Source organism: Schistocerca piceifrons, chromosome 4, assembly GCF_021461385.2.
Source record: "Schistocerca piceifrons isolate TAMUIC-IGC-003096 chromosome 4, iqSchPice1.1, whole genome shotgun sequence".
NCBI lineage: Eukaryota > Metazoa > Arthropoda > Insecta > Orthoptera > Acrididae > Schistocerca > Schistocerca piceifrons.
Genome location: NC_060141.1, coordinates 207674878 through 207702148, shown reverse-complemented (window position 1 = coordinate 207702148; position 27271 = coordinate 207674878). Strand labels below are relative to the sequence as shown.

Here is a 27271-nt window from a genome sequence, read left to right as displayed (position 1 = left end):
CCATAGAACATTGTTGATTAGACATTTCTAGAGTATTTTCATGTGGTGTTAGTCTATGATGTAGGCAGTTATATGGAGGATAAAATTTCAAGAAGTACTGCCCTCAGATTTTTGACATTTTTACATATACAAGTGAAACATGCTAAATTTTATGACTTTTGTTAAAACCCATTTATGTTATTAAAAACCACCAGTTTCATATTATTTGTCACCTTATCATTTATGTCAAATTTCCATTTTCCGATGAATAACGGTATTAAAGAGAATGTAAAGTAGCATTTGCTTTTCACATTTCAATGCTGCCTTCTCTATTAGAAAAAAAAGAGGCTAAATAATCTAGACATGGTGTACCTATAAGCTGAAATTTCACTTACTTTACCAATGAAAGAGCCCCTTACATAAAATTGTTACATTACTTTGTTTGTTCAAACTCTGGTACTTTAATGTTAATTCAAGTACCTGAATAATAAAAATAATCTCTTTGAACAACGGTAATTCTTAGTTTTGTACTGTATTTTCTCCTCATCTCTTACTTTGTGCATTAACTGGAACAAAACTTCCAAACTGCATCTATCATTAAGTCACCTGTCACTTCATTGTTTTCTACCTGCAAATTACTTATCTACATAATTTTCTCATTTAATTATTTTCTCCCCCTCCCCCCCACCCCCCACCCCCCACCCTGGTCCCCGTGTGCTGCGAAGTTTGCGTGATTAGTGTCATAACCGCAATCTGCACATAAATGTTACCTCTTTTACCTTTTTACCTGGAATGTTCCTTTTTTACTTGAAATCACTGCATACAATTAATGAGGTGTTATAGTAACACCCTTAAATCTGATTGCACTATTAGCTGTTGGTGATACACAGTTTATATCTGAATGGAGAAAAAAGTTGGTGGAAAAACTGATTCAGGACTAACTGGAGAAAGTGCTGAAGAAGAGACAGTGAGACACTACATTTGTGCATTATTACTGAATTGTCAGCAAACAAGGAGATTCTGTTGTGGAGGTCTTGATTACTGATGCTGATGCCAGAAAGCATGTTTGTAATTCACATGATGGTGTAGCATGTTTGCTGTCTATATCCTTTAAGGATTAAGGTTGTTGATAAAGCCAACAAAGGAACCTAACCAGAAGGTGCACACTGTCTGTTATGCATTGTGGATTAATTTGTATGTGGGGCTGATGTAGTTCGTGTTGGAAAGGTGCTTTGGACAAGTTTATTTTCAACCAACCATTTGGAAATGTATTGAGAAGGCCCCCAGGTTAGACCATACACAGAGTACTTATTTCAATGTATTTCCGTATGAGAACACAAATTAAATAACAAATTAGAAAGTACTGGGATTGTCCTTGTATGCAGGAGCGCTTAATAAATGTGTATATAATGTCGAAGGCAGATTCATATTGTTAGATTGAAAATGTGTTACAGTGGGAGAAGTGTGAGCATTGAATAAAGACTGTGTTTGTAACTCCTAAAAATGTAGAGGTGCGCATACCAAATGAGTAAGAAGATGTCATTGTAACATTTAGCTTCTCTGATTGGCACAATTATTAATGTCTACATTATAATATAATTGACAGACATATAGTTCTTATTTACCTTCTTTTCAAAAAGATATTTTATTTTTCAGCACATTCATAATAGAGAAACAACCACCACAAGTTATGAAGACAAACACACGTTTTACTTCTACAGTAAGGCTCCTTGTTGGAGGGAAGCTGAATGTCCATATGACCCCACCTCAGGTATGACTAGCACCGCATATGCATGAATGTGTGTGTTTGTTGCTTTGTAACAGTGGATCGTTTCTTGCACCTTTGCTTATTATATTTCTACAAACAGACCAAAAAATCTCATTTGTGGTGGCTGTAACACTGTCAGTTGGCTTTTAAGCAGTTTCAGTAATTCATACCTAATTCTTAAGAATAGTTTTCAGAATAGTCTTTCTGTTTCACATCAAAATATTTTATCAGTAGTCTTAGTTGAAGTTCTGTGTGAAGATTCTCAATGCCGTATTGCATTGTAATTTATATAGTAGCTCACAAGGAGAGATCCTCAGCAGTGCGATCGACTTTTTGCAACTATCTATACGGTGACACAGGTGAAGATCCCAGGTATCAATCACTGCAGCCATTCACCCTTGTGAGCCCTAATTTGTGAATAACTGAGAAAAAAAATGTATAGAAACTTCGTGTGACACTCAGTAGTGTTGCGTGGAAAAGGTTTAATTTTTTATTCTGATAGCTTGGTGTAATGAATAGGATACTTTGCATGCAGGAGGTTCTGGGGTCGAAACTCATCAGGTGCACATTTTTTTTAATTTTTAAATCTTTATCAAAACTACTCCATCATTTTTATTCAAATAATTGATTTAAACGCAATTTTTTAATTCCATTCCTTTGTCACACAATTTTAATCATAATATCAACTTAATTTGCTCTCATTTTTCTTTGTATAATTCTTTCTGGACATGAAATTTTTGTCCATGTGTTTTTAATTGATTTTATGTATTAATTTTGATTTAATTTCTTTTGTTTTGTCACTTTGTTTTTTTAGTCCATATTAATGTGTTTATTATATCTATTTCTCATTTTGCTTGAATTTTGTGTTACTTATAACCTGTCTTTTGTTTAACTTTTCACCTGTGGTTTTTTGTCCATAATTCAGTAGATATTTGGTCATATTTTACATATATGTATGATGATTATCTTGCAAAAAAATAAAAAAAAATATATATATATATGGGTAACAAAAATACATTTCTTACCACCATTGCACAAATACAAATAGATTATTTCATCTTTTGTTTTTTAACTAAAAGATCTGAATTTTCAAATACATGAATATTATAATAGATAAATATAATTAAATTCATATTCACAAAAATTCTGTTTGGAATAAAAGATAGATAGAAAAAATTAAACAAATGAAAAAGCTCAAATGGTGATTGAACTGATGTGACAAAAGAATAGAAATAAAAATTACATTCAAACCAATTAATTGAATAAAATAATAATTGAAGTAATTTTGATAAAGATTAAAAAAAAAAGTATACCTGATGACATTTGAAGTCACAACCTGCAAGTGAAGCTGTTATCCTATCCATTATAGCACACAACTGGAATATATAATGCAAATTTTTTAATGCTATTGAGTATTACACAAAATTCTGAAATATTTTTCATGAGCTACTCACAAATGAAGTCTCACCAGCGTGAATGGCTGCAATGTGTGACACCTGGGATCTTCATTTACATAACCATATAAATAGTTTCAAAAAGTTGTTTTGCGCCGCTTGGGACCTCTTCTTGACAGTAACGTTTGTGTTCTAATTATACATATATAAATATGATACTACACTTTATCACTTTATGTAATAGATATCCTGTCAGTTAGCTGTTACATTTCCACTTTGGAATTTTCTCAGTAATTTAAATTTTTATTCCGTATGCAGAAGACAGATTTGGTACAGCACTTGATGCTAGTATATTTGTGCGCGTCTCTGCATCTCTGCACAACTACTCCAAGACTCATGCACTTGACCTGCTTACTGTAGTCAAGCCTTGGTCTCCTCCTAGAATCCCTCCCTCCTTCACTCAAGCCCCCTCCCCCCCCCCCCCCCCTCCCCAGTTTTCTCCATTACTAAATTAACTATTCCATGATGCCACAGGGAATGTCCATCAACCTAACCCTACTTTTAGTCAAGTTGTGTCGTAAATGTATTTTCTCCCCATTCAATTCTGTACCTCTCCATCGTTTACCTAATCTATCCATTTAATCATCAGCAATCTTATGTATTGGTTCATTTCAAAAGCTACTATTGTCTTATTGAATTTACTGTTTATCATTCACATTTAACTTCCATAAAAGGCTGCACTCCTGACAAATACTTTCTGAAAAGACTTCCTGACATTTAAATATATGTTATAGCTTAACATATTTCTCTCTTTCAGAAAAGATTTTTCTCATGATTGCTAGTCTGCATTTGATATTTTCTTTACTTTTGCCACCATATCTTATCTTACTCTAAATAATGAAGCTCTTCTGTAACTTTCAGTGACATATTTCCAAATTAATTCTCTGAGTGTCACCTAACTTACTTGGACTACTACTTTGTTTTATTGTTGCTGATGCTAATCTTATGACAGTTTTTCAAGACACTATTCATTCCGTTGTTGGACTGATCTTCCAAGTCCATGGCCGTCTATGACAGATTTACAATGTTACCAGCAAACCTCAAAGTTTTTCTTTCTTCTCCCTGAACTTTAATTTCCTTTCCAAGTGTCTCTTTCATTTGCTTTACTGTTTACTCAGTGTACTGGTTGAATAAAGTAGTCTACAACACGTATTTAACTACTGCCTCCCTTTTATGTCCTTCAATGGACTAACATTTGGGAGGATGTGTTTCAGATCCCCGTCTACTCGTCCAGATTTAGTTTTTCCATGATTTACTTAAATTCTACAGGCAAATGCCAAAATGGTTCCTTTGAACAGGTTAAAGCCAATTTTCTTCTTCATCCACTTGTGATCCGAGCTTCTATGCCACCACTAATGATCATGCTGTCAATAGGATGTTAAACTCTAATCTTTCTTCTTCTATGTTCGTAATCTCTTATGACTGCAGTCTAGTTTCTGTACAAACTGTAGCTTTTTGCTCCCCTTATTTTATTCTTTATACCTTTAGAATTTCAAAGACAACTTATTCTAAATCTACAAATACAATGCTTGACATTGAAATCACAGCAACATGAAAGGGACATGTAACAAAAGCCAAATTGACGTGAAGCTTATTACATGCTTGGATATGCAAACAATAAAGCATTTCAGTACACTCCTTTAAAACTGGAGAGTCTATCACCACCTGCATTATGTATAGAAGGAAAGATTACACAACAAGTTTTGTATTTTGAAATCACATACGAACATGCATCGTTTGTGGGAAGACGACGTTAGGCCCAGTGTAAAGCTCGTCTCATGAGGAGTAAGATTCATTGTGACCTTAATGGCCTGTGTGGTGGCTTCCTGGCAGGCTCCATTGTCTGCTAGTTGGCTTTCCTGCAAGGAGCTTTACATGTTTTCCTTGATGGTTCTAGTGCTATTTTCCTTGTATGATACCCTGAAGGCTACCTATGGCAGCCTGTAAGAAATTCTAAAAGTTTGCAGTGAAAAACAGGGGTCACTATGAATTTGAACGTAGATCATATGTGAAGTAATGTAATTTTTAAAGCGCATTGATAACTGGCGAAACAAGAATTTCTGTGTTTTACAACAATATAGGTGAAGAAAATACATGTTCATTTTCATACCAAGAATGGACTTTTTCATAAACTTTTTACCTGCTATGTCCTCTATTGCAAGTTTAATAATACTCTGTTTTAGAATTCTGTAGTGATTAGAATGTTAGTAAAATGAATTTTTGTAAACTCTGCTGTGATTGGCAAAAGAAGCAAATGTTAAAATGGCAACAAGAGAGATTATGTATTACTCAAAACTCGTCACTGATGACGTTTTTCTGAAGGACAAAAAAAGGAATAAAAAGTCCGTGGAAAATAAGTTGCTATGTCTATTGAAGTTTCGACAGAATCCAATTCCACAGTGTATTTTTAATAATGGAATGAAATTGGCCAAAAGTCCACCCCTCCTAAGTGATATGAGAAATTGCAAAATTCTGTCACCTAGCCATCAAGTGGAAATGTATTATCACTATATTTGATGAACTAAAATATATTTTAGGTGATAAAGTACAATCCTCTTCTCTGCATATAAACTGAAAGATGGTATACTAACTATGTGCTGTGATTTGTTTTCATATTTGTCATGTACAGTGAGACCCTGCTTGTACACTTTTCAAGGGACTTCAGAAAAATGGTGTAAAATGTGGGTAAATGTGATATGTGGGGAAATAACATTTTAAGTTGAAAAACTTACGTATAGGATACCCTCTTGCATTTTCGCACTTTATGTATGATATATGTACATAACATGCATCAAAAGACTTGTCAGGGACTTGTGTATTATCTAACAAAGATTTATTATCTAATAAAACCATTGATGTAACTGGAACTGATAACTGTGTGAGAAGTAAGAACATTTGACTCAATTTCATACATCATCATCAATGGTTTTGAAAGCCTGCAGCTGTCACTCATTATATAGTTTATGCAATACTGCACTAATTAAATATTTTTTCATGCTTAGCACAACGCTTTTCGAGAAGTTTTTCTTGTTGTCAAGTGCATATATGTGCATAAGCTTTTTGTGTGGTGTTTAAATATGTGTTATTCTGTGTCTCTTGCACTGTAGTTGTCCTTTTGAGGTTATCAGGTGTTGTGCCTCCTCAGTTATGTATAAAACCACACACATAACCAATCACTCGCATTGTTTGTTTGTGTAACAACACAAAAAATACATACATAAATAATGCACTTTACATAGAGAATAAATTCTCAAAATATGTTTTTCTCGGCATGAAAAAAATATGTAGCCGGTGCTGTGTTTAAACTAAAAACATTTGAACAACGCAAAGTGAATGATGGTGTCAACTAGCACTACAAGTGGCCAAATGCCAAAACACGCTAAATTGATTCTTTATCTAAAAACAAAGATGGCTGACTAAAGGGATAAGAATATCTTGTAGAACAAAGTGGCAGTTATATCAAAACGTTAGAAACAGTCAAAATCTAAATGCAGCAGCCCATTACAAACAGTATTGTAAGGTGCTTAAAAAAGTTATTAGGAAGGCAAAAAGTATGTGGTATGCAGATAGAATAAAGCCTCAGGATAAAATTAAAACCATATGGTCAGTCGTAAAGGAAGTGGCTGGTGTGCAGAGACGGGTCGAGAATATAGAATCAGTGCGTAGTGGGGATGTTCGTGTTACTGATAAGTCGCATATATGTACAGTACTTAATAATCACTTTCTGAATATAGCAGGTGAACTAAATAGAAACCTAGTCCCAACAGGGAATCATATAGCGCTCTTAGAAAAAAGTGTTCAGAGACTGTTACCTGAAATGCTCCTCCATGATACTGACAAGAGGGAGATTGAGTTAATAATTAAATCACTAAAGACCAAGAACTCTCATGGATATGACGGGGTATCTAGCAGAATACTGAAGTATTGTTCCACGTATGTTAGCTCAGAACTTAGCCATATCTGTAACTTTTCCTTTAGGAGTGGTCGGTTTCCTGACCGATTAAAGTACTCGGTAGTGAAGCCACTTTATAAAAAGGGAGACAGGGATAATGTTGACAATTATAGACCTATTTCTATGCCATCGGTGTTTGCTAAAGTTATTGAGAGGGTTGTATATACAAGGTTACTGCAGCATTTAAATTCACATAATTTGCTGTCAAATGTACAGTTTGGTTTTAGAAATGGCTTAACAACTGAAAATGCTATAGTCTCTTTTCTCTGTGAGGTTTTGGACGGATTAAATAAAAGGTTGCGAACGTTAGGTGTTTTCTTTGATTTAACGAAGGCTTTTGACTGTGTTGACCACAAAATATTACTGCAGAAGTTGGAACATTATAGAGTAAGGGGAGTAGCTTACAATTGGTTCGCCTCCTTCTTTAAGAACAGAAAGCAGAAGGTAATCCTCCGCAATATTGAGAGTGGTAATGATGTTCAGTTCCCCCAAGGGTCGGTGCTGGGGCCACTGCTGTTTCGTATTTATATAAATGATATGCCTTCTAGTATTACAGGTGATTCAAAAATATTTCTGTTTGCTGATGACACCACCTTGGTAGTGAAGGATCTTGTGTGTAATATTGAAACATTATCAAATAATGTAGTTAATGATATAAGTTCGTGGCTTGTGGAAAATAATTTGATGCTAAATCACAGTAAGACTCAGTTTTTGCAGTTTCTAACTCACAATTAAACAAGAACTGACATTTTAATCAGACAGAATGGGCATGTTATAAGCGAGACAGAACAGTTCAAGTTCCTAGGTGTACGGATAGATAGTAAGCTGTTGTGGAAAGCCCATGTTCAGGATCTTGTTCAGAAACTAAATGCCGCTTTATTTACCATTAGAACAGTATCTGAAATAAGTGACATTTCAACACAAAAAGTAGTATACTTCGCATATTTCCATACGCTTATGTCATATGGTATTATTTTTTGGGGTAATTCTTCTGATTCAAAAAGGGTATTTTTGGCCCAAAAACGGGCTGTTCAAGCTATGTATGGTGTAAGTTCGAAAACCTCTTGTCGACCCCTATTCAATAGTCTGGGAATTTTGACATTGCCCTCACAGTATGTATTTTCTTTAATGTCGTTTGTTGTTAGCAATATTAGCTTATTCCCAAGAGTTAGCAGCTTTCACTCAGTTAATACTAGGCAGAAATCAAATCTGCATGTGGAATGCACTTCCTTGACTCTTGTGCAGAAAGGAGTACAGTATTCTGCTGCATTCATTTTCAATAAGCTACCACAAGAACTCAAAAATCTTAGCAGTAGCCCAAACTCTTTTAAGTCTAAACTGAAGAGTTTCCTCATGGCTCACTCCTTCTATTCTGTCGAGGAGCTCCTGGAAGAGCTAAAAAATTAAGCAAATTCCAGTGTTATATTCTTGATTTTCTTTATTTAAACTAACGACTTGTCGCCTGAATATGTTTCTTATATTTCATTTTATCTGTTTCTACAATCGTGTTATAATTTCATGTATTGACTCGTTCCATGACCATGGAGACTTCTCCTTAATGTGGTCCCACGGAACAATAAATAAATAAATAAATAAATAAACCAAATGAAAGTGCTGGCAGGTCGACAGACACACAAACAAACACACAAAATTCTAGCTTTCGCAACCAACGGTTCCTTCGTCAGGAAAGAGGGAAGGAGAGGGAAAGATGAAAGGATGTGGGTTTTAAGGGAGAGGGTAAGGAGTCATTCCAATCCCGGGAGCGGAAAGACTTACCTTGGGGGGAAAAAGGGACAGGTATACACTCGCGCGCGCGCGCGCGCGCACACACACACACACACATCCATCCGCACATACACAGACACGAGCAGACATAATCATATCATTAAATTGATTCTTTGTCGAAGATGTCACGTGGTCACAACAATCATGAAACTGTTTGCACATTAGGGACTGTCTGGAAATGGTTGTGATTGGCCATAATATCTTTATTTGAATGAACCTAGTTACTCCTATCAGCCATCACGCCAAGTAGAGCTTGGCAGCGGCAGGAGATACGGCAAGAATTGTTCCAACTTTTACACATTTACCGGTTCAAACCCGCCAAGTAGTGTGCCCTGGTGTCAAGAAACTTAAACACGTAATATTTGTAAACACTAATGGACGGCCAACATCATGCCAGCATCATTTTTTCTCCACAAACACTTTTTGTTAATGCATAAACCGTGGGAAAATTATAAACATGTTATCACAAAGTCGGGTGCAAATTATCATTGTGGACGTAGAAAATTTGACAGGAATGATACAAAATGTCATAGATGGTAGCAAAATGTTAATTCTGGGAACATAAAAGCAGGGTTATATGTAATTGAGATACAGAAATTAGATCCTTTAGCCATTTTCAGTACAAACGTTTATAAGTTGCTGGCAGTTAAAATTGTAACACCAGGAAGGACAGCAAAAACAACATTTTACTTATTGTGTATACACAGTATAGTAGGAAGGAGGCCTGATTACAATGGTAGGTGATTTGGGCATGTATAGGACATGAAATTTAGTGCACCGATCTGCTTGTGCTGGCAGCAACAGTGTTTCTAAACCAGCTGGGCATCAGGTTCAACTAAACTTAAATGATATAATGTAATCAAACGGTCCCTTCCCTACAGCCTAGGTCTTCGTGGCAAACAAATCTGCTCCAGTCCGGAATCCCTGAACCATTACACCAACAACCTGATAACAGCTTTCACATCCCGCAACTACCCTCCCGACCTGGTACAGAAGCAAATAACCAGAGCCACTTCCTCATCCCCTCAAACCCAGAACCTCCCACAGAAGAACCACAAAAGTGCCCCACTTGTGACAGGATACTTTCCGGGACTGGATCAGACTCTGAATGGAGGAGACTTCCTCAAATCCTGCCCTGAAATGAGATCCATCCTTCATGAAATCCTCCCCACTCCACCAAGAGTGTCTCTCCGTCGTCCACCTAACCTTCGTAACCTCTTAGTTCATACCTATGAAATCCCTAAACCACCTTCCCTACCCTCTGGCTCCTACCCTTGTAACCGCCCCCGGTGTAAAACCTGTCCCATGCAACCTGCCACCACCACCTACTCCAGTCCTGTAACCCAGAAGGTGTACACGATCAAAGGCAGAGCCACGTGTGAAAGCACCCACGTGATTTACCAACTGACCTGCCTACACTGTGACGCATTCTGTGTGGGAATGACCAGCAACAAACTGGCCATTCGCATGAATGGACACAGGCAGACAGTGTTTGTTGGTAATGAGGATCACCCTGTGGCTAAACATGCCTTGATGCATTGCCAGCACATCTTGGCACAGTGTTACACCGTCCGGGTTATCTGGATACTTCCCACTAACACCAACCTGTCAGAACTCCGGAGATGGGAACTTGCCCTTCAGTATATCCTCTCTTCTCGTTATCCGCCAGGCCTCAACCTCCGCTAATTTCAAGTTGCCGCCACTCATACCTCACCTGTCATTCAACAACATCTTTGCCTCTGCACTTCCGCCTCGACTGACATCTCTGCCCAAACTCTTTGCCTTTGAATATGTCTGCTTGTCTCTGCATATGTGTGGATGGATATGTGTGTGTGTGTGCGCGCGAGTGTATACCCGTCCTTTTTTCCCCCCTAAGGTAAGTCTTTCCACTCCCGGGATTGGAATGACTCCTTACCCTCTCCCTTAAAACCTACATCCTTTCGTCTTTCCCTCTCCTTCCCTCTTTCCTCACGAAGCAACTGTTGGTTGCGAAAGCTAGAATTTTGTGTGTATGTTTGTGTTTGTTTGTGTGTCTATCGACCTGCCAGCGCTTTCTTTTGGTAAGTCACATCATCTTTGTTTTTAGATATATAATGTAATTGTATAGATAAAAAAATCTACTCACCAAGTGGTGGCAGAACACAGGCATAAAATGAGGTTATAATTAGGCAGACTTTCAGAGCCACAGGCAGAAGGGTTGAAGGGGAAGGAAGAGGGGCAAAGGAAAACATCTGGAGAGGGCTAGGAAAAGGGTTAAGTTCGAAAAAGCCACCCAGAACCGCAGATCAGGGGAGACTTATCGGATGGGATGAGTAGGAAAGATTGATTGTAGGGCACTGCACCAGACAAGATTTGAAAACCTGTGAGCTTAAAAGTGAAAGACAGGGTAATATGAAAGGTAGAGATTACTGGTAAAACATCATGTATGAGTTAATAAGAGTAAGAAGCTAAGTGCATTGTACGTAACTGAGGTGTGACAGAGATGGCAAAAAGTTGATAGGTAAGAAAATGAAAGACCTAGAAAACGAAAACGGAGTGAAGAAAGGATAATTTACTGTGAAGAAATGCTGAGACGGAAGAAACATAATGTAAATTATGGCCAGGTGGGGGGCAAGAACCAAGGAAATGTTGTTGTGCTAGTTCACACCTGCGGAGTTCTGAGAAACTGGTGTCTGGGGACAGAATCCAGATGTTGAATCTGGTGAAACAGGCGCTGAGGTCATGACTGTCATCTTGCAGAGTGTGCTCTTTCCTTCTGATCCCATCCGGTAAGTCCTCCCTGACCTATGGTTCTGTACTCTAGCTCTTTTCCTAGACTTTTCCAGACCTTTTCCTTCACCCACTTTCTTTCCCTTCAAACCTTCTACCTGAAGAATCATTATCTTCTATGAGTGTATTCTGCCGCTGATTGGTGAGTAGATTTTTTTGTCAGAGTTCATCAATCGTAGTGGGTGGTGAGTGATGGCATGCCACTCTTGGTAACCCCTTGACCAGTTGTTTCCAGCATGTGAGACTTCTGGAGAAAGTGATGGCTAGGCAACAATCGAACACCCTCTGTGTCGAGGTAAGTCAAGACAGCTTGATAACAAAGGACAGACTATGTGAACTGGAGAGGATTGTATTGTGTGTATGGTGGCACCCCATACCACCCAGCTAAGCACCAGTCCCATATGAAGATGACAAATGCAGTCTGGCAATGTTTGTTCTCCTCAGACCCTGCATTACAGATACACCCATCTTGATGTCATAGAACAGAGATTTACTTGGGAATGTGTCGCAGTACTGCTTCTGTGTCCACTGTTGTTGTTGGACATTCCACTGCCTGTGCAACTGTCTGGTTCCACAACAATGACCACAGGAAAACTGTGGTGTTACAGCTGTCTCACTGTTCAAGTGGATACTTACCTTACTGCAGATGAGCCCGTTTCTGGACTAAATCCTGCATGGTATTGACTATGGCCTTCCAAATTCAAACAATTCCACATTTGCATGAAAGCCGTGGAATTCTGACCAATACAAGCAGCAATATCGCACAACAATAAACTGCAGTCTTGATACCCCACGATCCTGCTGCAGTCAAACTCCAATGCCTGCCGGCAGATGTTTCTTCTTTTAAGCCCATCTCATATGGAGTTAGATTTGCCTAGTTTGGTAGGTGGTGCGCTTGACTTCTGGCTTATAGGGAGGGGAGATGGCTACCTCACATGACCAATTTCTCCTGTGGTATAAGATTTAGCATGGAAGGCCGCAGGTTCGCTTGACAGTCTGAATGAATGGTAATGTGCTCAAGCTGGCTGATCTGCAATCTTTCTCAAATGAATTTAAAGAAACTTTTCATTAAAAAAAATCAGTTCATGTGCATCTGGTAGCTTAATTTTTCAGCTTCATGATGAACTCTGCTTATCATTTTGTTAATTCTGAAATATGGTATGGTATGATACGAAACTAATCTTCTTAGAGGTTGTCCTCTACCAGTTTTTGCATTCTGATGTAAATAATTCCTATCAATATTTTGCAACCATGACTTATTAAACTGATGATTTGGTAATATTCAAAACTTTCAGCATGTGCCTTCTGGAGATCGGATGTATTACTTTCTTCTTGAACTTTGATATTTCACCTGTCTCATATATCTCGTGTACCTTTTGTAATAAGTTTTTAATGGTTGGTTCTTCCAAAATTGTTAATAATTGTGAGGGAAAGTCAACCATATCTGCCGCCTTGTCTTGCTTAGGTCCTCCACGGCTGCATTACATTCTTATTGCGGTATCACATCCTTCCCCTCTCTTATGCATGAACTTTCTTTTCCATAATGTTGTCTTCAGCTGCTTCCCTTTGTGTAGCCATTTGGTACATTCATTCCCTATTTTATACTTCCCTCCTTTGCTTGACACTGGCTTGCCACTTTAACTGTTAGTGGTCATACAACTGCTTCTCTTTTCTCCAAAGTTTTCCTTTGTTTTTGTTTACTGGTATGCAATATACATATTTCCTGTATTAGTGTGTGCTTGTATAGTCTAGTATTTCTACTCTAGCCTTTCTTGCTTTGCCAGTTTGCACCGTCTGTAAATTTATTTTTTAGATATTTTCGGGAATATTGTTCTAGGAAAACATTGATCTCAGGTACATCAATAAAATTTGCTAAAAAAGGTCTTGATCGCAAGACTATTTGTAGCAAATTTTACTTTTTTTTTAGGCACCTGTGTTCCCTTTTGCCTATTTCATTTAGTACGTTTTTCTGTTTCCACCTTTCATCAGTCAAATTTAAAATCTCACGTAAATATCCAAGAATATGTAATAGGCATTCTACCTTTGCTCAACTGTTCCTCTGCCACCTTCATTATTTCTTCCCTCAAAGATGCCCACTCATCTTTTCTTGTATTTGTTTTGCGTATTTCAGTTAGTCATTCCCCAATGTTCTGTTTTAAATTCTCAGTAAGCTCTTATTGTTGGAACTTGTCCAGGTCCCATATTCATCCTCTGGTATCTCCCATTCGCTTCCAAGTATATAATCTTTTGTTATAGTTTGAAACCAAATGTTTGCAATGATTAAATTATACTTTGTGCAAAATTGTGTGAGGTGGCTTCTCATTTCATTTGTTTCTGCTGTCCATATTGTTCTGCAATTTATCCTTTTCTTCTTTTTCCTGCAGCTGGCTCGCTTCATATACTGAATAATTTCTTTTATGTTGTCAAACATTTTTTTACAATCTCTTCATCATCTGCAGTTATTAGGCATATATATTTGTACTATTAGGGTGAGTTGTTGGGTTACTATAGTTAAGCTATCCGTATTTGTGTGTTGATCATGGCCAAAAATTCTGTTTGTCCCGCCGTTTCATTTCACAAGTTTCACCTACTTCAGATTGCTCATTCCCTCTTCATGTTCTCTAATGTATCTGCATGACCAAAAGATTCTACACTCCGACCCACAGAATTTCATTTTCTGATGACGTCCTTCTGAATAGCCCCTGGCTGGAAATACACATAATTGGGAGGGGGAAAAGGAGGGAGGGGGGGTTATTTTACCGTATAGGAGGTCAACATTAGACTGTACAGTAAAGTTACATGTACTTGGTAAATTTAATGGCTGTAGTTTCCCCTTGCTTTCAGTTGAGTTCCAATACCAATACAATCATGGTAACCCCGTGTCTCTGATGTTATGAGGAGATACCAGTCAATCTTCCAGACTGTTGTCCCCTGTAATTACTGAAAATTCTGTTGCCCTTCTTCAGGAGCCATATGTCAGTCTTGCTGTATACAGGCACCCTTCTAATGCAATTACTCCTATGGTATGACTATCTTTGTCTTTAAGACACACCAGCCACCCCACTTTTTCAGGGATAGTGGCAAGTGAGTGGTTGTTTTGTGTTTGTGACATAAAACCATGCAGTCACCCATTTCGTTCCCTGTTTGTCTTGAATATCAGATGGATTTGAGATATCAGTCTGCCTATTGTTGCTTGGTTGTAGAAAGCAATATTTCTTACATTGTGGTAAATATCCCTTACTCAGTCAATAGATATAACTTGCTGTTCATGGGAAATACTGCGCATCATTACAACAAATCAAATCAATTTTGATACAAGTGTTCAAGTTAGGTTCATAAAGAAAAAAAGAATAGCTGGATATACTCAAATATTTTTTGGGAGATTTGTAAGCAAAAATGAAGTCATCTGCGAGTTCACAATCTTCTCCTTAAGGGGATCCGGAATCGGATTTTGGGTTAAAAAAAAAAAAAAAAAAAAAGATTTTGGTTTTATTGACGTATTATATTCCGCCAAGTTCCCTCTTTAAAATGACGTATCATGCCTAGCTCTACTAGAATTAACAATTTTATTTTTATGGATTTGTGAGATCGGGTATTGTGCATTAGTTATACAGGTCTCTCATGGTTGACCATAAACTTTTTGGCAGTACATTTATATGACTTGAATTCAAATATCCCACTTTGCAGCGACTCTTTAGAAACTATTTGTCCGAAAATGTTTCCCCTCTGGTTTCCTCAAATTACTCTTTGACTTTGTGACGGGATTGTTTGTAAACAGTGTGCTATATGAAAGTTGTTGTCGAGTTATTTTGTATTAATGCTTCATTTTTCATAGTGAAAATGCTTAGAGGTAGAGCAAAAGTGTTTAAAAAGTGTGTGAACTGGCAAAAGAAAAGAAATGATGATTCATTAGCAAAGCAAAGCAGTTCATCATCATCACTGTTGGAAAATGAGAGTCCACTTACTACTGATTTGCCGAATGAACTTACTCCAAATGAAAACAGTGCTTCTCACAAAAAACCAAGAGATTTGGGAGAGAAATATAATTTACTTGATAAAGGGAAAGAAGTTTTTGAACTCATTGATACGAGTATATTGTGCAAAGCTCTTGAAAACAGTGTGTGCTGCAAAAAAAGTCAAGGAAACGTTTCTCTGAAAGTAGAATCCCATGTTGGCCTGGCTGCCCAGTTTAACTTATTATGCAATGTTTGTAAGTACAGCTGTAAGTTTCCAAGTTCTGCTTCAGTAACTGTAAATAATGGATACAAGAAAACTGAACTTTGTAGTGTAAATATTAGGTTAGTTTATGGATTGCGAGCAATTGGTAAGGGTAAAGCAGCTGGTGATATGCTATGTTGTGTTCTAAATCTTCAAAGTGTACCTTCAAAGTTTGATGGTTACAACTATGTACTAGGAGCTGCAGTTGAAGATGTAGCACAGAAGTCAATGCAATGAGCTGTGGAAGAAGTAGTGAAATAAAATGATGGCAATCGTGACCTCTCATAGCTTTTGATGGCACATGGCAAAAAAGGGGCCACACCTCCAAAAATGGTGTAACAGCAACTAGTGTTGACACTGGCAAAGTTATTGATGTTGCAATAATGTCAAAATACTGTAGATGCATAGACAGGCTGAAAAATGAACATAGTGATTACTCTGTTGCTGATTATTATGGTAGTAGTGGTGGCATGGAGGTTGCTGTGGTGAAAAAAATTTTTCGACGCTCTTCAGAGTGGTATAATGTTAGCTATGTCAAGTATCTGGGAGATGGTGACTCTAAAACATTCAAAGAAGTTTTGGAAAGCAAAGCATATGGGAACAGTGTAAATATAAGCAAACTTGGAAGTATAGGACATGTGCAGAAGAGAATGGGAGCCAGGCTGAGAAGGTTAAAATAAGTTCAGTTATGAAAGGGGAAAAAACTAGATGATGGGAAAGCCTTTCATGGCAAAGGAAGATTGACTGATTCCATAATAGACCACATTCAGAATTGCTATGGCCTTGCAATCAGGCAAAATACAGGCAATCTTGAAGAAATGAGGAAAGTTATATGGGCATTGTATTTCCACACCGCATCCACAGATGAGCATCCAGAACATGGTTTGTGCCCCAAAGCTGGTGTAGATACAATTGGGGGCTAGCAACTGGAGAGAAATACATTCACCACCACAGTCTACCATTAGCCATCATGGAAGAAATAAAGCCCATTTTCAGAGATCTGGTTGACAGAAGTCTTCTGATGAAATGTCTTCGTGGAAAAACGCAGAACCCCCAATGAGTGCTTGAATAGTGTTATATGGCATCGTCTCCCAAAAACAGTGTTTGTCGGAATTAATACACTACATTTTGGTATGTCTGATGCTGTGGCAACCTTCAATCTTGGGAATATAACTAAATGCCAGGTCCTTCAAAAGTTGAATTTGCATGTTGTTTCCTGCACAGTACGTGCTATGTTGACTTTAGATCAGCACAGACTAAGGCATGTTGACAATATAATCAAGACATTAGTGAAATAAGCAAGACAGGTGCAGAGGGGTGCCACAAGAAGACTTGAAGATGATTATGAAGACTGTGAAGGGGGTATTAACTATGGATCAGCAATGTTTTAGTCTTCTTTCTCCGTTTCCCGTAAGTTTGCTTTTTACTTCTTCTAGAAACATTATCTCAGGTACTGGTGAACCTAGAAGCCTGACATTTTTATGACATAGTCACATGGGTTTCTTTTACACGCGGAAACAACAATTTTTTTAATTACTTGATTTACAAAAGACTTAGGGGTGATAATCTAGTAGAAAGTGATGGAAAAAAATTTACTTAAAAATAAATATAAAATCTCTCTGTAAGAAAATACTTTGACAATAAACTGTTGTTTCAGTATTGTTATAACAAATCAATGCACGTACAGTAAAAATTTTTATCTCTCTGTCTCCAAAAGTTTGTGAGAAAATGTTGCCTATAGTAGGCATATTTTAACATTGCAGGGATAGGCGATTCCATATCCCCTTAAGGCACTTTCTTTGTTTATAGGATGTTTTCATTATCGTGACCTTGTGGACATAAACAGCTGTGGGGAAGTGCATCTGAATCACTCTCTCAGAGTCTGTAGCCATGATGTACACTTCTTCCTGCTGATATTTTCCGTATAACTTATCCTTGCATTATGAGTCTTAAAAATATTGTACTTTTCTCCATGATGTGTTCTTCATTTTCTTGTTCTTATTGATTCATTTTAGAATTTTTTCATTGGTAATTCTTTGCGTCCTGGGTATTTTTAAAACTCATCGATATAACCACATCTTGAATGGCTCAATCTTCTTCATTGTTGCCTTATTAATTGCTCATGTCTTTATTACATGCAAGAGTACTGGGATTACGTAACATTTAATCAGTTGGAATCTAAGTTGCAAATTTAAAATACAGTTGGTGGAAAACATCTCATCTTAAAAAAGGCAACTCTAGCTTATTCAAGTCTTCTGTCAATTTCCTGGGTCAGGTCAAATTTACTATTGATTTAAGTGCTGAGATATTTATATTTTGATACTCTTTCAGTGAATATGGTGTTAATAATAATCCAAACAATAGTTAAATATGAATGTTGACAGAACACACACTTGTGTTACTCCTTGCATTTTCTTAATATCTTCTAATGTTTCTTTGTTGCAACTGATAATAGCAGTCTGTTGCCAGTAAAAGTTTTTAATTATTCGAATGTACTGCTGGTCTATTTCATTTTCATCCAATAGACTCCTAAAGTTATCATGTCTCATTTTTGTGAGAAGCATTTTCATAATCAGTGAGCTCCAGCACTGCATCTTGATTCATATGTAGGCATTTTTGTATCAAAATACTCACTGCAAATAAGGCTTCTCTGGTTCCCATAGTGTTATTGATTCCAATCTGATTGCCACCCGGGGTCTGAGGTGCCTTGTCATGGTTCGCGCAGCTGCTCCCGTCGGAGGTTCGAGTGTGTGTGTGTGTGTGTGTGTGTGTGTGTGTGTGTGTGTGTGTGTTGTCTTTAGCGTAAGTTGGCTTCAGTTAGATTAGGTAGTGTGTAAGCTTAGGAACCAATGATCTCAGCAGTTTGGTCCCATAGAACTTACCACAACTTTCCAAGTTCCCCCCCCCCCTCTCCCCCACCCCACCCAAATGTTCCCTGTCCTGTGGTATTTCACTTAATGCATGTTTTGGCAGATTGTAATTTTATAAAACCAAAAGTGAATTATTTGTTCTTACTGTGAGTCCCCCAAATACCACAAAATAACATTAAACAAACTTATACCCACACATGATGATACCACAATCCAAGCAGTTAGAAGAAAAAAAATGGAGCATGGAGAAAGTGGTGGAAAACTAAAACTGACAAGGACCATAAAACATATATAGAGGAAAAGAAGAAGTGCAAAGAAATAGTGGAAACAGCAAAGAAATGGGCTAAAAAAACGGGAACTTGAAGATGTGAAGAGGAATAAGGAAATGTTCTATAAAATGATGAAACATAAAAGGAAGGCATCTGAAGTATCAGTAAAGATGGAAACAGAGGATGGCACTGTGATTGGAGATCCAGGGAATATAAAATATCTCTGGAAAGATAATTTTAAGAAACTGTTAAATGCTGAGAAGCAGGTACACGAGGAAACAATAAATGATGGAGAAATTGGGAAGCACAATTAGGACAAATGACACGGGAAGAAATGGAAATAGCTGTGAAGAAGATGAATGGGGGGGGGGGGGGAGCCTCAGGACCTGATGAAGTATCAGTGGACATGATGAGAGCAGCTGGTCCAGTGGGAATGCAGTGGCTGTATAGAGTACTATCAAGTGTGTGGAGAAATAGTACAATACCTGATATTGGAGAAGAGGAGACATTGTTCCCATCTTCAAAAAAGGCAATAATAGACTTTGTAAAAACTACAGAGGAATAACCCTTATGAGTCATACAGCCAAGATTTTTGAAAGAATTTTACTAAATCAAATAAGTGAAAAGATAGAAAAGGAGCATGGATTTAGGAAAGGAAGAAGCACAGTCAACCTGATATTTTCTATCCATCAACTGATGGAAAAAAGTTGGGAGTATAACAAAAGGGCGATAATAGTTTTTATAGACATAGAAAAGGCATATGACTCAGTTAACAGGGAAAGAGTCTGGGAAGAAATGAAGAAGACACATTAATGTAATAAAGATAATGTACAGAGGACACAATTGTAGAATTAGAACACCATTGGGGAACTTTGAATACTTCGAAATAAGACAGGGACTTAAACAAGGAAGTATTCTATCTCCTGCACTTTTTAATGTTGTGATGGAGGGAATGAATAGGCAGTTAAAGATATAGTAAAAGAAAAAGACAAAAAGATGATTTCTGCATATGATGTGGTAATATGGGGCGATAAAGAGGTAGATGTACAGTTTTAACTTGATGCGTGGAAGGAAATAATGAAAAAGTATGGGTTAGGAATAAATAAAGGTAAGAGTGAAGTAATGGTATTTCGAAGAGACAAAGGGATCAACGGAAATATTACTTTGAATGGAGAACCCTTCAAAGTGGTAGACAGTTCCACTTATGTAGGGAGTATGGAAGAATAACCAATGAAATTAATAGGAGGTTACAGAAGGGAGGCAATTTCTACGAAACAATAAAACACCTGATTTGGAATAAGGAAGTTTCAGAAAAAGCAAAACTCCTTATGCATAAGGGTTATTACTTCCCAGTTGTCACCTATGGACGATGACAGAAAGGGACTGGAGCAGACTGCAAGCAGGGGAAATGAAATTTCTCAGAGCAGTTAAGGGTTAAAAAAAAAGAATGGACAGAGTAAGGAATATAGGTATTAGAAAGGACCGTAAACAAAAAAGTATGAGAGAAGAAATTGGAAAAAAAAGAGATTAAGATGGTACGGGCATGTTAAGAGGATGTGTGGGTAGACTCCCCAAAATTATGGAAGAACTAAAGATGGATGGAAAAAGACCTAGAGGGCGCCCAGGAACACAGTGGAAAACGGGAGTGAGAATATCTGTAGAAAGGAGAGCTGTGACCCGTCAGCAAGTGGAGGAAGAAAAGTGGTGGGAGCACCGTGCCAAATGGAGAGAACTTGTCAGCACCCAGACCTGGCAGTAGCTGGAGCAGGATCCGGACATAGATAGATAGATAGATGGATACCCACACATCTTGTATTAAAATCACAAGCAGTGACTTTGTAGATACCAGTCTTAAATCTAAAAACTATGACACATTTCATAGTAAGTTATATTGATTGACAAATAGACTTTGAGTGTAAGTAAAAAATGTTTCATGAATTTTAACCCTCTGAATACCTGTAATACTAAAGCAGGACACTACCATTCACACTAAAAATAATTTTGACTTATCTGAAATATAGTCATTTTGAAGTTCCTCTCTCTTTCATATCCAGTTTTATTCTCATCAGTGTCAATTTATTGCATTGAGCATTGTTTTTCCTCTCTCCCAGTCAGTTCCAGTTTCTGTTAGCAATTATCTTCCACAGTGTGCTTTCTTGTGAGCTTTTATTAACTTCAGGTTCTTAAATTATTATTTGTCCACCAAATATCTTTCTCAATTGTATTTGGTAAGAATCAAATTGAAATCCATGTTTAGTCACCCTGATTCAGGTACTCTATGGTTTTATAAATAATAAGTAAATGCCAAGATGATTCCTTCAACAGATCCACAGCTGATTCCACCCCCACCCTCCCTCCTCTCCCATTCTTCTGTAATCCAAGCATGTACTCCATCTGTAATGCTCTTAACTGGATTGGGATATTAAACTCTATCCCTTCTTCCTTATCCACACTTGTCAATCAATATAAGGCTGAAACTGAGAACAATGTTGTTGATAACAACTTGGAAATATGACAGGAAGCTTATGTATTCATTTCACTTAATTTCCACCAAAAGCTCTATAATTGCATATTATTCAGACCTAGACTAACACCATATGATAAATGAAGTGAAACAGAAGATACAGTTCTTGAGTATCACATGCAATACTACTACTTTTATGTGTATTGTAATTATAATATTCATATCTTAATGAATAATTTTGGCACTGCCCACAAAAGTTGTTATGATTGTGTATGTGAAGATACGATGGTTGTTTCAAAAATAAGGTTCCCATATTTTTTTTAGACACAAGGAATTTTTTATTTGAAAAAACGATCACACCCTTGGAAACATTGATCTTTAAGCTATTTTTCCACATAGTCCCCATTTTTTTCTATGCATTTTTTTCTGTCGAGTAATCCACTTTTGCATTACCACCCCAAAGAACTCCGCCGCCCACCCGTTGAGGAACTTGGAAACTTCTTCTTGCAACTCCTTCACCGTCTGGAATTGTAGACCACCTAGGTGCTCCTTCAATTTCAGAAGCGGATGGAAATCGTTGGGTGCCAAATCGGGGCTGTAAGGGAGGGGTGGTCAATGACATCCCAGCCATATTTCTCGATTAACTCCTTCGTTTGTTGTGACACATGTGGACAGGCCTTACGCCTTTGCTGAGTTTTCCCCTACAACGATTTTGGATTGCCCATCTGAGCTTTTTCAAGGACTCGCAATAACCTGTAGAGTTTATGGTGGTCCCTCTAGGCATAAAATCAATGAGCAGTACACCACGCTGGTCCCAAAACACCGATGTTGTGATTTTTCCTGCTGACAGCTGCTGTTTAAACTTCTTTGGTGGTGTCGATTCGGTGTATTTCCATTGGTGCGATTGTTGTTTTGCTTCCGGAGTAACGTAATGGCACCACGATTCATCCCTCGTAACAATAGAATCAAGGAAGTCTTCCTTATTCTCATCGCATTCACTCCAGAACTTACAAGCAGTCTATCCGCTGCTGTTTGTGGACTTCTGAAAGCATGTGCGGCACCCAGCGTGCACACACCTTGTGGTAGCCTAGCTTTTCATTCAATATCCTGTCAATTGAAGCTTCAGAAGCCTCAGAAATTTGAGCAGCCAGTTGCCGCATGGTGATTCACCGATCTTTGAACAGGATTTGCTCAACTTTTGCCACAACTTCATCGTAGATCGACGGCCTCCCACTTCGTTATTAGTCGTGGACGTCCATATGGCCGTTGGCAAACTCTCTACACCATTTGCGGACATGTTGAATGTTTATCATGTTTCCCCATACACTTCACTCAATTGTCGATGAATTTCTACAGGTGATAACTTTCTTGCATGCAAAAATTGGATGACCGCACAAATTTCACACGTGGCGGTGACGACGGGCTCCATTGCTTATGGCTGTCAGGCCGGTACTGACCATTGCAGGGCCACGCTGGTTGTTGGAATCTGTGGTGGGGGATCCAGCGAACATGGTGGTGTTGCCAGATTTCGCATTGCACCGTGCATGGTAAGGGTACAGAGTTGGGAACCTTACTTGTGAAACAACCCTTGTACCTCTCCTTTTTAGTTAGAAGTGGCATTGAGTAGTACACAGACATCTATAATGGTATGTGACTAAGAAGGCTGCTGTGTAATGCATCTGCATGAAGAGAGATGGAGCATGCTTTGTGGCTTTGCCAGTGTGGTCTTCGTCTCTGTCCCATGCCTTACACTCCAACCATTGCCTACTCCTGTAACTGACAATGCTGGGGTAAGGTCCACACAGGGCTGGTGTTTCTGTTTCTGACTCTCCCTTCAAACATGTATATGCTCAGAAAACAGTTTGTCATTTCGTATAGAAATACATGTCTTGTTTTTGCTTTAGGCCAGGGGCACTCATAATGAACACTACAGTGACTATTTACCTTTATCATACCCAAACTAATATGGAAATCAACACTAAAAGTTCTACACTAACCCCAAAGTGCATGCTACAAACAGATACTGCAGAATGATGCTGTTGGCTGTTCCTTGCCACCACTGTGCATTGTGCCACCACCACCTATCTTATGCACACACCATTACAGGAATTGACAGTGAAGTGCATCTTCAGAGCTGAAAACTAAAAACTCCTTCTCTCTCTCTCTCTCTCTCTCTCTCTCTCTAAAATGTGTGTCTGTGTGCGGGAGAGAAAGAGGGGGGGGGGGGGGGGTGTTTTGAGAATTGTTACACATGATGCAGCTAAGAAGTTGTGCAGTAGAACACAAGATATAATAGCAGAAAACATAGCTTTCGATTCTGACAAGAAAGGAGGTACATTTGCAATTGTTAGCAACACAGAAATGATTTTGTATGAAAGTACAAAACAATTTTGCTATTATGCAGAGGTGATAGTAAAGTATGACCTTTTAACTAACTAGGAGGAGCAAGATAAAACATGTTACAAAACAGTGACTAGCGCTGTGACATCTACAGCAGCTAAATTATTAGATGTACATGCTTAGTTCGTAACAGCATGCAAACATGCCACTCTTGCAAGTGCTGTGAGATAAGAGAAAGAGAGGTTCAAAAGGATGAGTTTCTTCAACTGTCACTTACATACTTCTTTTTGTGTGGGAAACTAAATGTTTTAATTTCAGCCTGTAAATGAAAATACACATAATATGAGCTAATTTTGCACTTGAAAAGAGTTTTCTAAATACACTTACATTCAAACTCAATGTTCATAAAACCATTAATTTGGGATTCCTAATCTAATACGACATTGCCATAGTGCTTTGTCAGATGTGTTACAGATACACAAAATCGTTGTGTCAGTCAGTGTACAGTAGCACATTGTGAGGATTTCATCATTCTGTGGGAACTCCATTGGATTTTCAAGTTTTGAGAGACTGTCCGTTGTCATAAAAAAAACTTGGGTTCTATGTATAATGCTGTGAGCCCTATGTCCTTCACATTTCTGTATAATTCAGCAAATTCATAAATGATACACTGAATGTATTGAATCCAGACTGATGACACCTTGTTCTCCCTGAATAGAATGACTGATATGTAGACTGATTGAATCGGCTTGGTGTTTCATTACTAATGAGAGTTGCCTCTATTCCTGATGATCTGTGTCATTGCATCACTCTCTTATATCGCATCATATAGCTTTTTGTTTCAGCTGGCTTTCTTTGACACTTAGGCTACTAATATTTTTTGAAGTGGAAGACACATAAATGATCTTAAAACAAAAAGGTGGAGCAGATCCAAAAATCCAAACAAAACATCACTAAATGTCAAGTCTTTATAACCAGATATTTCCTTTTTTTTAATGTAGAAAAGTAGTCGTCTTGTAAGTTTATCATTAGATGGAAAAATCACTATCAATCCTGGTCAAAGAAAGACACTGCAGTGTAAGGGAGAATGGAATGGAATGCTAATTTAAACTGTTTGTGTGTTCTGTAGGTTTCTCTCCTTCTGCTTCCCTTTCAATCATATCTCACTTCTCAACACTATTTCATGATTCTGTATATTTTACGGACTTTGTTCTGCTGTTTTTGTCCTTTATGTACACCTGCTCCTTACATTTCACTCCATGTAATACTCCAGGTATCCCCATTGTGGTGGATTACTTTTTCTACTGAAATACTTTTCTTGATATCTGAGAAGTCTTGTTTTGTTTGTTTCTCATTGTTGTTACATTACCACTGTATATTGTCACTCTTCTGTGTTTCCGTTCAAGGTTAATAGGAATGCATTTCTTTTCTAAGCTTCTACAGCAATCAGGCTACTGTTACTTTTATAAGTTTCAGATTGAAGGGTGTGATGTTACCTTTCATATAATTTTTTTAAGCAAAATACTTCATTATACTACTGATGTTTATTTTATTTTAAAAAAATGTGTTTGAGGCTCTTGGGTTAGGTGTTATACATACTAACTTTGTAGTTAAACAAGAGCATGTGCGGGCGACTGCTGATTGTAATCCATTGACAAGTTTGTGCATAAGAAAGACAGTGATAAAGACCCCACAAAGTTATATCCTATGTCATGCAATATGTATGCAGATTAAAGTATCCTTTACTTGTGTGTTCCCTATAATTTCATTCCTTGAGCAAATGCTTCTGAGAGAGTTCAAGCACTTTATAACCATCGATTTAATAGGGGAAAACAAAATGTTGCTTATTATGAAAGTAGTATACAGCCCAATGTGCAGTTGGATAAGGTTCTCTCAATTGATGAGATTCAGTGGATTATCCTGGACAGGAAGTTGTCATTCAGTACTATGGGAGCCACAGGCAAGTTTCAGGGGTGTGTAATGAGGCTTTTATTGGCTCATAAGTGGGTAAATGTAAAGTCCCTTGTTCAATTCTCAGTTGATCCGAGAATTTTTTTGCCTTTTTCATCTCTGGCAGTCACTTGCATGTATGCAAAATAGTAAATTACACTGTTATTCGGATTCCATATTAAACTATTAACTCCTCCTGGGTAAGTCGGTTTCAAAGGTTGGAGGAAACAGGGACGTACTGTCTCCAATAAGACCATGCATAGTATTGCACTGTGGTGGTCAAATCGACCTTGATGATGGCTTTGCATATTGGTCTCCACCACATACTGTTTACAGCTGATATTGTGACCATTCATTATCATTAGAGTATTTCTGCTGCATACAGTATAAATTCAAATGAAATTCCCTGTGTTTGTTACCAAAAATTATGGACCCTAAATTGTGTCAGTTACATTCTGTTTGTTTCATTATTTGTATGTGTTATTTTGTGTTCGCCTCTTAAACTGTCTTATAAATGACTTGTTTCTTTTTTAATTTTTTCATTTACAGATATATTCTGTTGTTATGTTATCCTTACTCATATTTATTATTATTGTAACAATCTTGAATGCTTGGTGCTCCACAACTTTAAGATATTTAGTAAGGGACATCATCTGAACAGTATGTGCTGTACTTGAAATCTTTATTTGCTAAACTGGTATACAGCTGGTATACACCAGTTTGGCAAATAAACATTTCAAGTGCAGCTCATGGTATTTAGAAGATGCCCTTTAATAAACATAATTACTTATCTCTCCTTTGAACATTTATGGAAAGTTTTCAGCTGGCAATCTTTTTACCGTCTCCTCTGCTCATTCTGTATGTAAATGTGAGTGTCGTAGTCAACAGATTATCGTTTGCAGCTTTCACGTTTCTTCATTTTGCGTAGTGTCTGTGTGGCACTGGCTCCCTTTGGGGAAATGATTTGCTTTTGCCATTTTTCTTCTACTTTGTTACCATTTTGATCCTTGTACATTTCTTTGCAGCTGTGTGGTTACTATTGTACATCTATTAGTCACTTTAAAATATCTGTCTCTCTGGTTTTGTGTGTGTGTGTGTGTGTGGGGGGGGGGGGGGGGTGCATTTTCTTCTGTTTCATTTGCATGCAGTATTCCAGTTATTTCTGCAAATAGATTTTTCTTTAAATTAACACTGTAACTTTTTTGAAGGTGAGGGTGACAATAATAAGTGAAGCACAAGCCAATGCACTTTTAAAAAGTGATAAAGTTTCAAAAGGTGATGCTAGTGGTGAAATTCTGAACAACACTGGTACCATGGAGTACCATCAGGCTACGAGACAACTTTCTGTCAGCTTCAGGTAGGAGCAGTTTAAGAGATCCGTTACGAGTAAGAATAGTGAAATCATTCACTTTGTTTTCCATAATGAAATGTTACATTTATGGTGGCATCTTTC

At 37.7% G+C, this 27271-nt stretch overlaps 1 protein-coding gene across 5 annotated transcripts in view; it reads left to right on the top strand.

Annotated features, from left to right (window-relative positions):
* LOC124794828 (signal transducer and activator of transcription 5B) overlaps window positions 1–27271 on the top strand; it is a 139310-nt gene that overhangs the window by 28325 nt on the left and 83714 nt on the right. For all 5 annotated transcript variants that reach the window (XM_047258493.1, XM_047258492.1, XM_047258491.1 and 2 more), the window contains 2 exons: window positions 1636–1750; window positions 27027–27175. In XM_047258493.1, the coding sequence (XP_047114449.1) occupies window positions 1636–1750; window positions 27027–27175 (264 nt within the window). The remainder of the gene's footprint in view (window positions 1–1635; window positions 1751–27026; window positions 27176–27271) is intronic.